The sequence below is a fragment of the Anopheles marshallii genome, chromosome 3 (genome assembly GCF_943734725.1).
Source record: "Anopheles marshallii chromosome 3, idAnoMarsDA_429_01, whole genome shotgun sequence".
Classification (NCBI taxonomy): domain Eukaryota; kingdom Metazoa; phylum Arthropoda; class Insecta; order Diptera; family Culicidae; genus Anopheles; species Anopheles marshallii.
Genome location: NC_071327.1, coordinates 46,812,784 through 46,828,034, shown reverse-complemented (window position 1 = coordinate 46,828,034; position 15,251 = coordinate 46,812,784). Strand labels below are relative to the sequence as shown.

The 15,251-nt window shown below is 39.1% G+C and overlaps 1 protein-coding gene across 1 annotated transcript; it reads right to left on the bottom strand.

Annotated features, from left to right (window-relative positions):
• Positions 1-437: 437 nt before the first annotated feature.
• On the bottom strand, positions 438-1,461 carry LOC128712696 (serine protease SP24D-like). The gene is made up of 4 exons (XM_053807584.1): positions 1,416-1,461; positions 1,126-1,306; positions 668-1,052; positions 438-605 (listed from the first exon to the last, which is right to left on the bottom strand). Exons 1-4 carry the CDS (start codon positions 1,459-1,461, stop codon positions 438-440), a joined length of 780 nt encoding a protein of 259 aa, XP_053663559.1.
• Between the last annotated feature and the right edge of the window lie 13,790 nt (positions 1,462-15,251).

The window sequence follows — 15,251 nt, the reverse complement described above, 5'->3', positions numbered from 1 at the left end:
TCGGCGATGCAATATGGACGCGCAGGAACATATTAGTTAGAGTTAGCTATGGATACATATTTCCTTAAACGGCACTAGCAGGAGTTGTAAATAGTCCAACACTGGTGCTGAACCACGGGCATAAAAGTATGAGCACATGTGCTGTACCATTCGTATACGTGATTTAAGTTAGAATGTTTCGTTTGTTTTATCGTAATGTTTAGTCTGATAGTATATTATCCCAAAAACAATGCAGGAAACAAGAGAAGCGAACCGATCGTGGTACAGTATTAAGGGCTAATCGAAGATTTTGGGTGTAGCTATATTGCGGCTAATCAGCGTGTATATATAATATTTAAACACAAAACGGAACTGTTTAGCAAGATGATAATGTTAGGTTGCGTCCATGATAAGAGCAAAGACACATAAATAAACGGTTATCAACATACATCAGTGAATCACTGTTCCGCCTCTGCCTCTGCCTCAAGTACCGAATGAACCCACTCGCTGAAGTACCCGACGTCGACGAACACGTCTGGCTGACCTGTTTCGCACTTGTCCCCGACGGTGTAGCTTCCAACACCAACGAGTCTGTCTTCGAACACGGCTGGACCTCCGTAGTCACCCTATTGAAGAGCCAACGGTTAGTATACCAGAAAGAAAAGTGATGAAGGAATCGTTTACGTACCGTACAGAATCCAGAACCTTTGCTCGTGTCAAGACAGAACACACCTTCGTAGTAGTCATTTCCCATCGCTTCCTGGCACTGGCTAGCCGGCAGAGAAGTCAGCTGTGCGTATTTCAACTGGAACGCCATGTTACCCTCGACTGTGCTGCGTCCGTATCCGGTAACGGTGGCCAGTAGGTTTTCGCCGAAAGATTCCTCTCCAAATGCAACCGGCCGGGAAGTGGGCGAAAGGTCAAACTTACGTCTCACTTCGACGACAGCCAGATCGTACTTGAAGCCATGATCGTACTGATCGTGGAAATGAACCGTTTTTACGCGATTGTATCTGCCATTCGAGAACAACTTTTCCGAGCCATAGAACACGTTTAGCTGCTCTACGGGTAGTCTACCGTGCGCAAGAAATGGAAATCAAATCATGTACCGGCTATTTCTTTAAATAAGACCTTGTCTAAACTTACGGAGTATCGCCATTGAAGAAGCAATGGGCAGCCGTAAGGAAGAACCGTTCGTGTACCATAACGCCACCGCACACCGTTTGACGCTTCAGTGTCAACGCCACCTGATATGGGAACTGACCCCGACTTGCGTTGTTTCCATCGGTTACACGACCTAAACCATTGCACTGCACGGCGCAAACAGCTAATAGCGATAATACAAAACTTGTCCAGAAATTCATCTTGTAGACACTTGCAATTGCGGTACCACGTCAACTGACTATCGCTGGTCTGTGGCTGAACATGTTTTATACCACGCTCGAGTACGTGCAGTACGTCACCGTCTTCCCCGTCAGTCATGGCAGCAATGATCCGCTCCACTTGGAACGGCTTGCAAGGATTAGCCAGTCTTGTAGCTCGAACAGAAGACTTCCAATACCTGACAACCAAAGAACGTTAACGCCAAGCGTCAACAAGGCTTACCGTTTGTGAGATCCCTTCGCGATTATGAATGCGAACGCGTCGGTACGAATTTTAATTGAAGTAGTGAAACAATAATCATACCCCTCCAAACAACAAAATGTATTGATTATTGAGATTACGGCCAAGAGCCATTGTATTTCGGGTACTGCTTGAAACGTTCATCTGCATCAGTTGTAATGGAAAACAACTCAGTGCCACACGAGAGAAAAAAGGGGTGAAACCCGCATCCCAAAAACGGGAAAAAGCGACACACATTTCGAACTGCAAATGAAAACAGCTGTAAAAGTGGGCACTTTTGATTCGTTCTAATGTGCCACCAGTGATCTGGGCATTGTTTGGCATTGAGCAAATTAATAAAAATCTACACATTCGGAACACTCGCAGTTGAAGGGTTCTACACGGGGCCGACATTAGGTGGATGTTCATTTGGAGTGCACGGGCGTGAGGTAAGCTTTTGTGTGCAAATGTTGTGAAGATTTAAACATTTTAATTGTAATTTGCGTCACGTTGATTTGGTAACTTTATTTATAGTCTTTTGATTTCTATTAAGTTTATTTGTCAAGTTAAGTTATTATGAAATATTTTAATTTTATTTAAATATTTTGCATTTTGTGTTAAATAAACAAGAATATTTCAGGTTATGTGTATATTTTTTATACAAGTTTCAGGAAACGGGCATGTATTTATAGAAGATCATTGAAGTAATTACAAGCACAACGAATTCTATGAACTCTTTAAGGAATTTTCGTATGAGATGATGTTCTTGTGCGCACCATACGTCCGTTAAGTTCAATTGGTCCGCACAAGAAGGTTGCGAGTAAGTAACTTTTTAAGTTCCTAGATAGTTGTATTGTTGGTAACATAATTTCAACATGAATTGATCAGAATGCATGTCTCATAACGAAATCTCTACCAAAGACTGTAGGCTCCATTAAACAGGATTTTGCTAAGATGAGCATTTCTATGAAACATTGATAAGAGCTCTTTTGATGCTACAAACCCTGCAAACTATTATGAAAAATTTATTAACAGTTCAAATATAAATGTATCAACAACTCTACTACTGGGAAATTATGGTCTTGGTACTGGGAATTTCGGGGAACTTGGTGGTCTTGACGAAGAAGGTGATAAAAAAGTAGAAGGAGGAGGAAATCTTAAAATTCTTCAACGTCTGTTTCAAACATTACATTACAACTTTAGGATGCAGTGTTGTTCTACAATTTACAAGCTTCCTTGTTTTCTTTGTCCAATATCGGCCTAGTATCGATCAATCCTTTTGTGTTTAGACCTACACGAAACCCACACTGACGCTTCACTACAGTACTTCCAAACAAGCTAGGTCTTAAGTTGGTTAATGTCATGCTATAATTTACAATACTTAAATTTGTTCACGTTACTTGAAAGTTAGTTTGCTTTCTTATCATTCAACTAAAATGGTTTTAAATTGTTTCAATCCATAATAAATCATAGCTAGTAGAATTATTAATATTTCATGGTGTATTTTAAATCAATTTCAAAAATCCTGTTCAATATAATGAAAAAAGGAACGGATTTATTTCATACCAATGGGATTGATCGAGTCGATCCTTTCAAAATAATGAACCATGGTGAAACGAATTTCAGCGGTAAAACTTCTCACGCTTCTCACCTGTCAACAAGCATGCGCACCATTTCTTCTAACTTGTCAATTTTTATTGCAAAACGTGTTAAATTCCCCTTCAAATGTGCGTAAATAGTCGCTCTCTTCATAATCCTCCACACCAGCGTGGATCAACGGCAATTAGCCTTGACATACTGGAGGTGCGAAGTCCTTCCCGTTCGCTCGTTGGTCCGGGAGACTAAGCGTATAGAAGAGCACCGTCACCATTGACAATAGATCAGGATCATTTCACGGTCCGGTGCAAGGTGAAAGCATTTCTCCCACAGACGCGTCACAGTGCAGACCGTCTAATCCTGTCCCGGTTGACCGAGCGCCTTTCGTTGGTGGGATCGTTCGCAAGCCGCAGTGTGTTTTATCAGCCGACTTTAAACCACTCGAGAGCTGGGACAGTGTGTGTGCGAATGTGGATATCGTGATGCCACGCGGTACCTGCATCAGCCGGGATGATCGGGATTTCTGTTTCCACTGTGTTGTTTTTTCATCCTTCCTTCAAGAGAGCTGTCTTTGCGAATCTTAGCCAAGAAAATGCATGATCTCTTACTTAGGAGAGTTGGTTCGCAGACGTACAATGTGCTCAAAGTCTTTGGACACAAATGCTATCATACCGTGCAGGAGAAAAGACTTGAGGGATGGTCTTGGATGGAAAAGGCTTGGTGATTCAATCGAGGTAATGTAGAACTCTTCTCACAACACTTGTTCTGAATGTCTTGCAAGCACTTAGCGAAAGGTCTTATGTAGTGTGACATTCGGCACCTTTATAGGTGGCAAATTTTTTAACCTTGCAGAAAAGATCGCAGATGAGCACGCATTTTCAATGGTTGAAAGGATCATTGATCGTAGGCTTTCGGTTTGTTTCATTGTACTTCTCCTAATTTTCCCTTTTTTTCTCTACTCTTTTCATCCTTCCCATTCAGTGTGAGTATGTTTTGTCGCAAAAAAAAGGAAAAACAAAACAGGAATTACCTTTTTAGAGGTGTCGCACTTGCTTTTGGCGAGCTCTGGCGCATTAATGGTATTACGGTTGTGCGTGCCTCTGGGAAGGACGGAAACGGACAAGCCCATCACAGTTGAGTGAATGTTAGCTTGAAGTAGGCTTAACACGTTTGTAAAACGTTGGCAAAGTATATTTGCCGCCTTTCAAAGGATAATTAGCCGCTAATGGACTCGAGTACCGTTGGCATTGAAACTCAGCACAAGCAGGGGACGAAGGCTAAACATAGGAGTTACGCATGACGGATGGTTTTAATTTTTCATTCCTGTACCCGTAGATTATGTGATTATGCGATGTTTCTGTGATAAACTGAAAAAAATACGTGTATTGAATTATGATAAAATGTTTATTAGGAGACCATATTTGGTGACATTGAATGAAATGCAAAATTATTTAAAGTTTGATCTTCTTTTTTAAGAAAGTATCGACATTCACACAAAATCCAACAGGTAAGTTTCTATATAGGAATACAACAATATATACAGGAATGAGAATTGATTAAATAGGTAGTCACGCATCTTACCATTAAAATCTTATCAGGAAATATAATTTATGCAATCTTGATAATTTAATATTGGGGCGGACCGGTGGCATGATGGTAGCGGCGTCAGTCTTTACACGAACGGACCGCACCAAAATCCCAGCCGGGCCAATCCCCCGTAGCAAGAACTGAGTATCCGGCTACGTGGTAAAATACGTCGATACGGCAAAAAAATTAGTTTCTAATTTAGAAAATTTGAAATTTAGAAAATTTGAAATTTAAATTAAATAAACTCAAATTAGACGCGGCTCGGTGATGTATTCTTAGTAGCACGGGTACGACAGGACCGGTCCAAAATCGCATCCGAACCAATCCCTCGTAGCGAGGACTGACTAACCGGCTTCGTGGTCCAATAAGGCTTAGTTTAGTAAGCTAGAAATGGCATGTATCAGCTTATAATAATAGCTTGTAACAACAAGTCTAGAGACAAAAACTAAAATAATTTTTTTTATTATTTTGATATTTATTTTTATACAAAATAAGTACCAAAAGTGATATTCGCAATGGGTTTTTTTACGTTTCCTTTGTTTTGTCTATATAATACTCCATTTCTTATTCTCAGATTGATCTGTTCAATCGGATTGATTCGATTCATCTGTTCTCTGATGATTTGTTCACATCAATTTTTAGAATTATTTTGGAGAAATATTGATGTGAGTTTTAAGGGATGGATATTTCAACATAAATTGAGAAAATGATAAATATTCTGTAAGTTCTTACAGTAAGTGATAAATATTCTCTTAGCTACAATCTGTTTTCTGTTTCTGATATTATCAATTTATGATAAAATGAAAGCTCGTTTTAAAAGACTGCGTGACTTTGGCCAGTTATGGAACAGGTCTAGATAGCAAATAATAACCGTTTATTTTTATAAGAAAGCTACTGATCTACAATGTCACTTATAACTTGACGAATGGTGAACGTTCAAGAATAGATCTTAATTATAAGGTGTACTTTACTAATTGATTGTTTTATTCCCGAAAGAACGTCCATGCCGTATATCTGATTCATTCATGCTATTATTGGCACAAATGAGGGTTTGATACAAAATGTTGATGAAGTCAATCTAAACCAAGTATCAACAGTTGATTTAATTGTTCCGAGCAGTTATTTAACTTTAATTTGAATACTTTGAGTGATTCATTAGGCTTCAGATTAAATAACTAAATTATTTAAGTTTACAAATAACGCATTCAATGATTTTTCATGTAAGTTGCCTGCCACCTAAAGGAGCCCTCGGCGGGTTTTGTGTTTTATTACTGTCCTTTTATGCACAACCTAAATTTGACAGCATTATTGCTTAATGTGTAATAGCCACTACCAACATTGTAAGGCAACTGATTTAGAGACTTTATTCAACTGCAAGTGACACGCCGAACCAAAGAAGTTTTACATGGTATTCGTCCGATTCTTCTTCGTTCCGAATTCTTCGTATTCGTCCGATATGGTATCCGTTTCCGATATGGTCGATGTGTCATTTTTTTGTCTTCTGCTATCTTAAAAAAGACCATAGTGTCATTAGTAGTCTTGATCTGGCCACAGAACACCGCAAAGGGCCAAATGATCGAAGGTAAAGCGGTCTCTGCGTTCTCCCTGCGTAGCCATCGGCCAAATAGTGAACAAGTACTTGCACATTTTGTCCATCATTTTTGTTAAGTGACAATTTTGGCCACCCGGTAGGACTTTGCTGCATTTTTTTCTTTAATCGTCGTTCATCATTTGTCTATTTTTTTATGCATACTTTAAAGATATACTCGATAAAGTACGATTGCTCATAACACTAAACATGAAAATGAGTTCATAAATAATGCTACATGCTTCGATAAACTTGAAACATAGTTTTTAATTACTGTTCCACCCGTGCTCTGTACAGTTCATCGAGCAGATTTGACTTCGCATCGTAATCATGTGCTCGAAAGCTCTTCAAATGGTACTCTCGCTATTTGTTGCCAATTGAAAACAACGTTACCGACAAAGAGATCTTTATCACAGCCGGTCGCGATAAGCACTCCATCATATAATGCCGATCGATACGATCCCCGTTTGCTTTACCCCTGTCAACACCGGTGGACGCCTTTAATTTGGTTTTTATTAATATGGATATTTATTGTAATTTATCCTGCGAACATTAACACCTGCTCACCGGTTCCAATGCGAGCTACTACTGGCCCTGGGGTTGGTGGAATCGGTATCGCATACCGTGCTGCCAAGCCCTTCACCAAATCGTCTGATGGCGTTCATTTGCTCGGTTCCTTATCAACAGCGCGCTGGTGGAATATTAATTTCATTATTTACCACGGCGCAAAGGCACAGTTCGTAAGCGCAAATCGTGTACCGTTTGCAGTGTCTTTGGCGTTGAAGTGATTTGTGGTTGCTGTGGGTTTGGTGCATTTTTTCAAATGGGAAATGTCGTAATGATTTACGATTTGTTTGCATTAGCATCGGATTTCATTGCGGCTGAGTTTATGGAGGAGCAAACGCAACCGAACGAAATGGTGATAGTGTTGCATTTAACTGCAGCTGGAAATTGCGCCGACGATCACCATTTGGTGACCGACTTTGTGTAATGGATCCTTTTTCCGTCGCTTTATACTTGTGCGAGTCCTTTTGCAAGATGCGCATTTCCTTTACCGGCCGCATTTGACCTTCAACGTTGGTGCAAAAGTATCAGCTTGCAACCTCAGCCAATTATCAGTTACGGTAGCGATTTGATCGTTTCGGGGTCGAAACGCAAACGCCCTCGAAACGCTCTACTCCACGCATTCGTGGGCCTCTGCTCTTACATTGTAACGTTCCCTTATGACGGAAGCAAACTTCTTCCAGGTTCAATTGCCCGTTGCGAAATTGATACTGTTGTGCGAAAACGGCACTGGGCGTTACCTTGCAATTTGCTTACGCATTTGTAAAACCCCACGACCCTCGATCGTCGTAATCTTTGGACAGACGTTGCCGAAAGTATCGCAAACAAGACGTGCGCTTACCAAACTCCCACTGAGACAGAATTACAATCTCTTATTTCCGTTGTGTAAATCGAATTGATCGCTGTTTCCAAGAGCGGCGAGAGCCTAATAAAGGTTACGTAAAAATTGAATTTCATTCATATTTTTGCGTTGTTGGCGATTAGCCGAGGCACAATAGGAAAGCTACAAAACGGTACCAAATCCAGAACTCGAGGCATCCAACACTTTGCCCTGTTGTGATGCCAATTTTGTGCGGATTGACAAATGTAAGTGAATAGGAAAATAATAACAAAAAAAAAACCCAAACATAAGCTACCAAACTTCATTCCTATTGGCTGACGGCTGAAAGGCGGAAATGTGACCGCCGGTTTATTAATCTCGATCGCTAAGGATTGAAATTAATCAACCGTAATCGGGGACTGCTTAGCGGGGCATGCGGACTTTTCAAGAACCGGATGCGGACCTTCAGGATGCGCCCCGCTGATTCGTTGGTTGACAATATTTTCCGGCTTCTTTGGGAGATTTCGGTGTGCTTAAATACTGTTTGTTTGTACGTCTGTTGCCGATTTCATCTTCACCCGGTGGCAATGGCTTTTTGTGCCGGCTGAGGTGGATTTAAAATTGTGGTGACCACCTTCATTGGCGAGTGTTCAAAGTGTTTTGGGTTCGGTACTAAGAGCTTCATTCTGCAATTCAGCAATCCATTGGTTCATATTCATATAAAAATTAGTAATATTAATATGCGCTCTTTTATAAAACACATTTTTCAAATAATTAAATATGTATTGTGTATGTACATTAAGCAAATATAAATGAGATTGACTATTGTACCAAACAGTGAATGTACCAAACAATCGTTTATACCGGCTTGTCTGCAAGTCCTCTTGATAACACGCTGCCACAGCCAATTCAACAGTTTATGATCGGATCAAAAACACTTCAGCATCCTTTTTAACGACGAATTGTGGCTGACGATTTTGCTACAATTAAATTCGGTTTAAATTGCAACGAAACCGGCTCGGTCTTGTTACAAACACATCGCCAAAGAAAAGAATACTTCTTTTCGCCCGATTCAACTTCGGAAGGGGGTCTCATTTGAGAGTCCTTTTGCCTTGGCCGCCAGCCCTTGAATCTTTCGTTCCCGATACTCGAACACCCAGCAGGGGATCGTCTCCGGGACTGTCGGTCGGGTGGGCAGGCTTCTCAAAAAGGGATCCGCTTCCAACGGGCAACCGTTCGAGCCGTTGCATCCTTTGCGCCGAGTGAGCCAGCACGGAGTCGGTTTGTATCCCTGAAGTGCTAATACGAGAAATGTGGGTAAACATTGCATTAGAAACCAAACATCGCCGCCGGGCTGGCTGTTGAACCGGAGCGATGATTATGATGTGAGCGTGTTTGTGTATCGATGTGCCGTGTGTGATGGAAACATTCGGCGTGCCGACAGGAGTGGGAAAATATAATTACCGTTTTAAGTTTGTCCATACCTGGGACGCAAAAGTGGGTCGTTTTGCACAGGAATGGGTTGTAATTAGGTGGGATTTGTAAAAGTTTTGCACCATCAATAGAAATTGTCACATGCTCTCGGATGATTAATAGAAAGGTCGGCTTGTAGCAAGGGGATGGAATTGGTTCGCTAGATTAAGTGTTTTATTAGACAAAAACAAGTTAACCATTCTATGTTTCGCATCCACACAAAGTGTACCCATCAAAGCGTAGTTTGGACTAATTTTAACTTATTTCGGTTTGTATGACTTCGGTTTTTGATTTTTAATGACCGTTAAATATATCGAGAGATAAGTAATTATATCTCACATCATTTCGTAGTTAACAATCTGTTAATGCTTAGCTAAGTCAGCAACTTGCTCTTGTGGATTAAAGCTATTAAAATGTGTAGGCTTTAAGGATTACTAAACTAAGAATGAAGAAAAATATTTAATAATTTAAAAAAATGTCTATTTGTTGGAGATATTTTTTGATGAAGAACTATCTTCATATGTGGATAAGAAATATTTATATGTAAAAGTACATATTTTTAAAGGTACGAGAAACAAGTTGTTAAAGGATCAGGAAAAAAAATCATCGGAATCCAACAGTTTAAACAGTATATTTATTACAATAAATATATAGAAGACAATTGCAATAGTTGATATCCGAGCTGAGTTTTGATATTTTTCATACAAGACAAAATGACGAACGTTTAGATTTAAATACGATTACGATTACTATCAATACTGATTAGATTTAAATACTGCAAAATGGCTAGATTTACAAAAAAATCTGTAATAAGATAAAAGGTGACAAGTGGTAAGTAGAATACGTCATGCAAATATCTAGTCAATCGCTTCACAGGTCTTGGAGATATACTATTGGCATTTAGAAAAATACTATTTATTTATTTATTTATTTATTTATTTTTTCGTTAGAACGACCTGGCCGTATCGACTTATTTTACCACGTAGCCGGATAGTCAGTCCTCGCTACGGATGGGATTTTGGTCCGGTCCGTTCGTGTGAAGACCGGCGCCGCCACCATCATGCCACCGGGCCGCCCGAAATACTATTTATTACTATTTAATAAAATGCTATTGTTTTTAGAATGCGTTTCGCATGAAGTTGAGTTTACCCTTTGAGGACTTACTTTGCAATTTCTCGCCATATTGATTTCTAAAATTGACCACATATTCCTGAAACCTGTGGCTGTGTGAAAATACAGGATTTAAAGAAACATTTCTCATTTCTTAACTCGTTCAAACGAATCCTAATCGCAATATTGATTAATCTCATATGAAGAAGCGTTACTTCCATTACACCTTGGGATATTGCTAGACGAGCTACTGAGCTTTGAGGTTGCGCCTAATTCTCAGGGTTTCTTCAGGAACACTAGTGGCTTCCGTTTACGACGCGGTACAAAGCAGTTTTACCTTGCCTACTATAACATCAGCCAGCTTTTTTTGGGTAACTTTGGTGCTCGGGGCCTTAAACTACCTAATGGCCCCAAACATCTGCTTGGTTTTCATTCTGCCTAATTCACTTCTGATCACATTCTGGGTATTTCACGCTTTTATTCTCCCTGCAGCCCTTGATGCTACAATCCTTTTATCCTCAATTCCTCTACATGCTCCTTGCGAGATTGGAAGACAGATCTCCGTTCCACATTCTTATGCACCAAACCAAGCTAAGAACAGAATGATCCGTTTACTAGAACACTTTCGGTCTTTAATGATGCATATCACTTGTTCGATTTTGGCGTTCCGTTCTCGTTTATCTTGCCTTTCCTTTTAGTCATATCTCTTTTTCAGCAGTGTTTCATGAGTTGAGTTTGTTTTATCGTTTTTATCTTTTATTTTGACTCGGATTATGCAGAATTTTTCCAATAGATTTCCAACGTGTTTTCTACAAGTTGTTAAATGATTTTCTTTATAATTGTCCGAGTTTAGGATTTGAGAATTTTTACGGTTTTCTTATGTGTCTATAAGTATTTTTATTTTTCTTTCTAAATTTTTATTAGTATTCTTTAAGTTTTTTTACAGTTTACATCGGATTTGTTTCATTTTTTTTCATTTTTCTAACGATTTTTGAGATTTTCCTCAGTTATACACTTTTTTTTATTTTAACATTTTTGTTACAATTTTCGAAGGAGCGGGAGATAAGGATGCAGAATTCTCGAAGTATCTATCGGGTTCTTTCGTATTTTTCTACGTGGTTTGAATAATTTTTCCTCCAGTCTTCATAGGGGGTTTCCGTAACAAAATTCCGTCAGTATTTTTTTTTCTTGATTTTTTGTCTTATTCGCTTTGTTGCTAATTCAACTATGTTTAATTGTTTTAGCAACCATACTTTTTATTTAGCAACCATATTTAATATTTTTTTTTTTACTAGTACGAGTTATCAAATTATTCACAAAATAAAAAGAATATCGTAGAAACGTAACAATGACCTTTTATGCATCATATTAATGATAGAAATTTTAAAATTGATGTTATTTTTTCCATTACGCCTTTGATATTGTCCTTAAAAACGTCTCTGTCGATTGGTGATCTTCTTATCGAGAATTTTAACAATATCCTATATAACGAGAAACGTTGCCATCTATAACTAGAAAGCATGCCAAAGTTCAGGCAGGAAGGATTTTCCCAAGTATGGAAATTTATAATATTATTTATGTTATGTTGTATAACTAACGCAGTTATACAACAAGCTCGATAAACAAAAAAAAAGAAACAATTAACCTAACTGTGTTTTTTGTATAATCTGAGACGAGATAAAAAAAAACCCGTATTGCCCCCAAATGGTCATATTCTGATGTATGCACCGGATTTTCTTCACAGCAAATTTTGAAAATATCATGCATCTGTCACAGCATATTTTTTCCTAGGGTGAAACTTAAAATAAAATAGTCATAATCCATCCAAAGTGGTTTTAGATACAGTTTCATAACTGCTACATTGTCCTATCCTTCGCCCTAGATCCTTAAGGCGCGCTCTTGTTTGGCACACACTTGCGAAGAAGTGGTAAAACAGCCACCAAACAAAATGCGACTCATATACAAAACAAACAAACGCAAACGCAGTACTGGTAATGCAAAATAATAATGATGCAGCCAACGCGAGTTTGCCTGGTGGATGCGAAAGCAACATCTCCACAGGGTGGCCCTTAAAACGAGCCGGACCCGATAATCCTTCCCAGCCCAGCGTCGGGAAGCTTCCTGAGGTGTGCTGACGGCGAAAGCACTTGGCCACGGCGGGACGCATCCCGGGGTTGTGAAGCCGGTCCAAGCACAAGCTTCGAGTCTGGACGCTGGAAGCTAAGTAGGGTATAGACAAAGGCAACGAAACCGACCGCTGAAACGACGAACGGAGGGTGCGGAGGGAATTGGAAATGCGAATTGAATAAATGGAAACAAAATTAAATAGCTAAGTGGCCACTCGTGAAGTAATAACCCTTACGAAGTGGAGTTTACCAGAACACATTCTGCGCCCCGGATGACTATGTGCTATTTCGTGATGTCGCTCGTTGTTTTGTGTTCTTTATTTTGAGTCTAACGTATCCTTCGGTTTACATCTAAGCCAAATCTGTCGCTTGTCCCAGATGATGTATTGTGCTCACAAAGGGAAAACAATCGGCCTTCACCGTCAGTCCTTTCGGCAACGGCAATGCGCCCATCCGGTTGATTTGTTGCATTTTTATATTTAATTCGTAACTTCGTAACTAATTCGTAACGTTTTCGATTACTGCTGTATCAATATGCGAGAATGAAAAATAAGCAAAGCAGGAAAAATCATAAATCATAATCGTCTAAAATAATCTTAAAATCATAATCGACTAAAATCGTCTACAGTTTGACGCAAACGTATTTAACGGGAGGTTTGTGCTTATTTCCTTTTTATTCAGTGGTGTTCTGCGGTGTTTCGAATAATCATGACGCCTTATCTATTGAAATATGTTTCCTGACATTTTTGCACTGATTTCTTTGCTGAACAAGGTAACTCATTGAGTTGCGCAGCTAAATAGAGACGAGAGTTCTGTATGCCTGAGGCGCTTTTGGATATTCTCGTTAAAACAGCTTGTATTGGCTAGCATATCCAAGCGTGCCAAAGGGAGGATAACTATAAAATAAAAAAAGTTATCAATTCTATTAGCATAATTTAAACGGGTGCATGTTCGTCTCACCTTTCCAAACAATCAAACTTTATGATCTGCATCGCACAAGCACGATCCATTCGTTGCCATTCCATACCTTGCAATAGGCGAATTTCTTGTGCTAGCAAAAAATCCCAATGAGAAAGCAAGCAGCAAACTGCTAGCAACAGTAGGGCAATGGACCGATGCATATTTTAGCAGGCGGAACTGGTAACACTCGGCGCACACGGACTACATCGAGCACAGAACACAAAAAAACATCTATCAATGAACAGTTTCAGGGCTAGACTGATTATTTTTGGAAACATTCACACAAAACGGTACGCCTTGAATGATATTTCGTGATGATTCTTGCTCTGCCCGTGTTCTCTGCTGATAAGAACGTGTTCTGCACATACATTCATAATAACGTAATCAAAATTACATTCCCTCAGGGATGCAAAAAAATGTATGGATATTTTTTTCACATGGACTTTCAAAGCATAATAATATTAATCAAATCTTTTCATTTTCATTTACGTTGTTAAGTAAAAAGTAACTAAAAGTTTCTTCTGATCCCTCTTCTCATCTAATCATTTCTTTGTCTTAGAGAAGAAATTGAGTTTTTTTTTTAAGAAAAATTTTAGGTATTTTGGAGTTCGGTTACAGTTTTCAGATTTTAAATACACGTTTAAAGTTTAATAATTAAATTAAAGATTTTATCGGTTTGTGATATTGGAATCTATGTTATTAAGTAACATTTACAACATTGCTTTTGAAATTACACGTCCTTCGACATTCTTCACGAGAATCAAAATCATGCACGAACTACACGAGCATTTTGTCTGAGATTTCGAAAACTACCGTCTTGAAGTGCTCCAAGGTTCTGGCCTTAGATTCCTCAATAATGAACATCTTATAAAACCCAACAAAAAATCGACTGGCCTTAAGTACAGAGAGCTGAGAGGTCCACAATGTTTTATCCAGGATAGCTGTCAATATAGTCCGTCAACAGGTTTGGATCACATTGTGGTATGGACTGATGTATCATACTGCTGGAACATGCATTGCTCATCTCCGCATAGGTTTGGAGACTGTAGGTGCAACCTTTTTTGAAATCTCAGTGTTATTCTCAGTGTGTAATTGGCCCGTTATATTTGACATTATTTTTCAATGAACGCCAAGGGAAGTTTCCTCGGGTGAATTTAACCTAACAAACTCATGTATTTTGGAAATGTTCATATTGGTTTCGGAAATACTGTCCCATGTCATAGTCTACACCCGGCTATTTTTCACACAGTGGGGCAGCAAATTTGTGCGCGAATAGACAAAAAATACGAACTCTTCACTTGCATGACAAGAGAGCATCTCTTTGGTCCGATACAACCTGTTTTCCATTCCGAAAGTAATTAGTAGAACCAATGTAATGCGAATGCTTTTCTGATGATTTGACCAGGAACAAATTTTAAACGCCTTTGCCGTTTGGCGCCAAAAATAGCACCCCGGTGATAAAACGACAGTAATGTTGTTGTATGGTTGTCAAAGTTCGATCTGTCATTCAACATCTCTGGATGTTTACAAAAATTTATTGTAAACAACAATTGCAAAGCGTAAAAAATCGATGGAATTAAATTAGCTATTTACAAGTGTATAGTGTACGTTACGGCCAGCGGTTCTTTTGTAGTACAGTTTGCTCAAGCTTAGGCGTATTTTGTATATACGGAACTACCTAACTAACGACTACCATAATGAATTATTGTGATAAAGCTAGCAGCTCATTTGAATCGTTGGTACGTGTAAATGTTTGTCGTTGTTTGTTCATTATGCTGATATATGGAAATGCAACCTTTTTAAGAACCTTTTCAACCAGGATTGCATTGAAAGCGGAGCCAAAAGC

What these genes read in the sequence shown, in the direction of transcription:
- LOC128712696 (XM_053807584.1), bottom strand. Translation starts at nt 1,461, where the DNA reads ATGACTGACGGGGAAGACGGTGACGTACTGCACGTACTCGAGCGTG. An exon ending in ACTGCACGTACTCGAGCGTG is followed by an intron (nt 1,307 to 1,415) that starts GTATAAAACATG and finishes TATCGCTATTAG; the next exon opens with CTGTTTGCGCCGTGCAGTGC. An exon ending in TTCTTCAATGGCGATACTCC is followed by an intron (nt 1,053 to 1,125) that starts GTAAGTTTAGAC and finishes TGCGCACGGTAG; the next exon opens with ACTACCCGTAGAGCAGCTAA.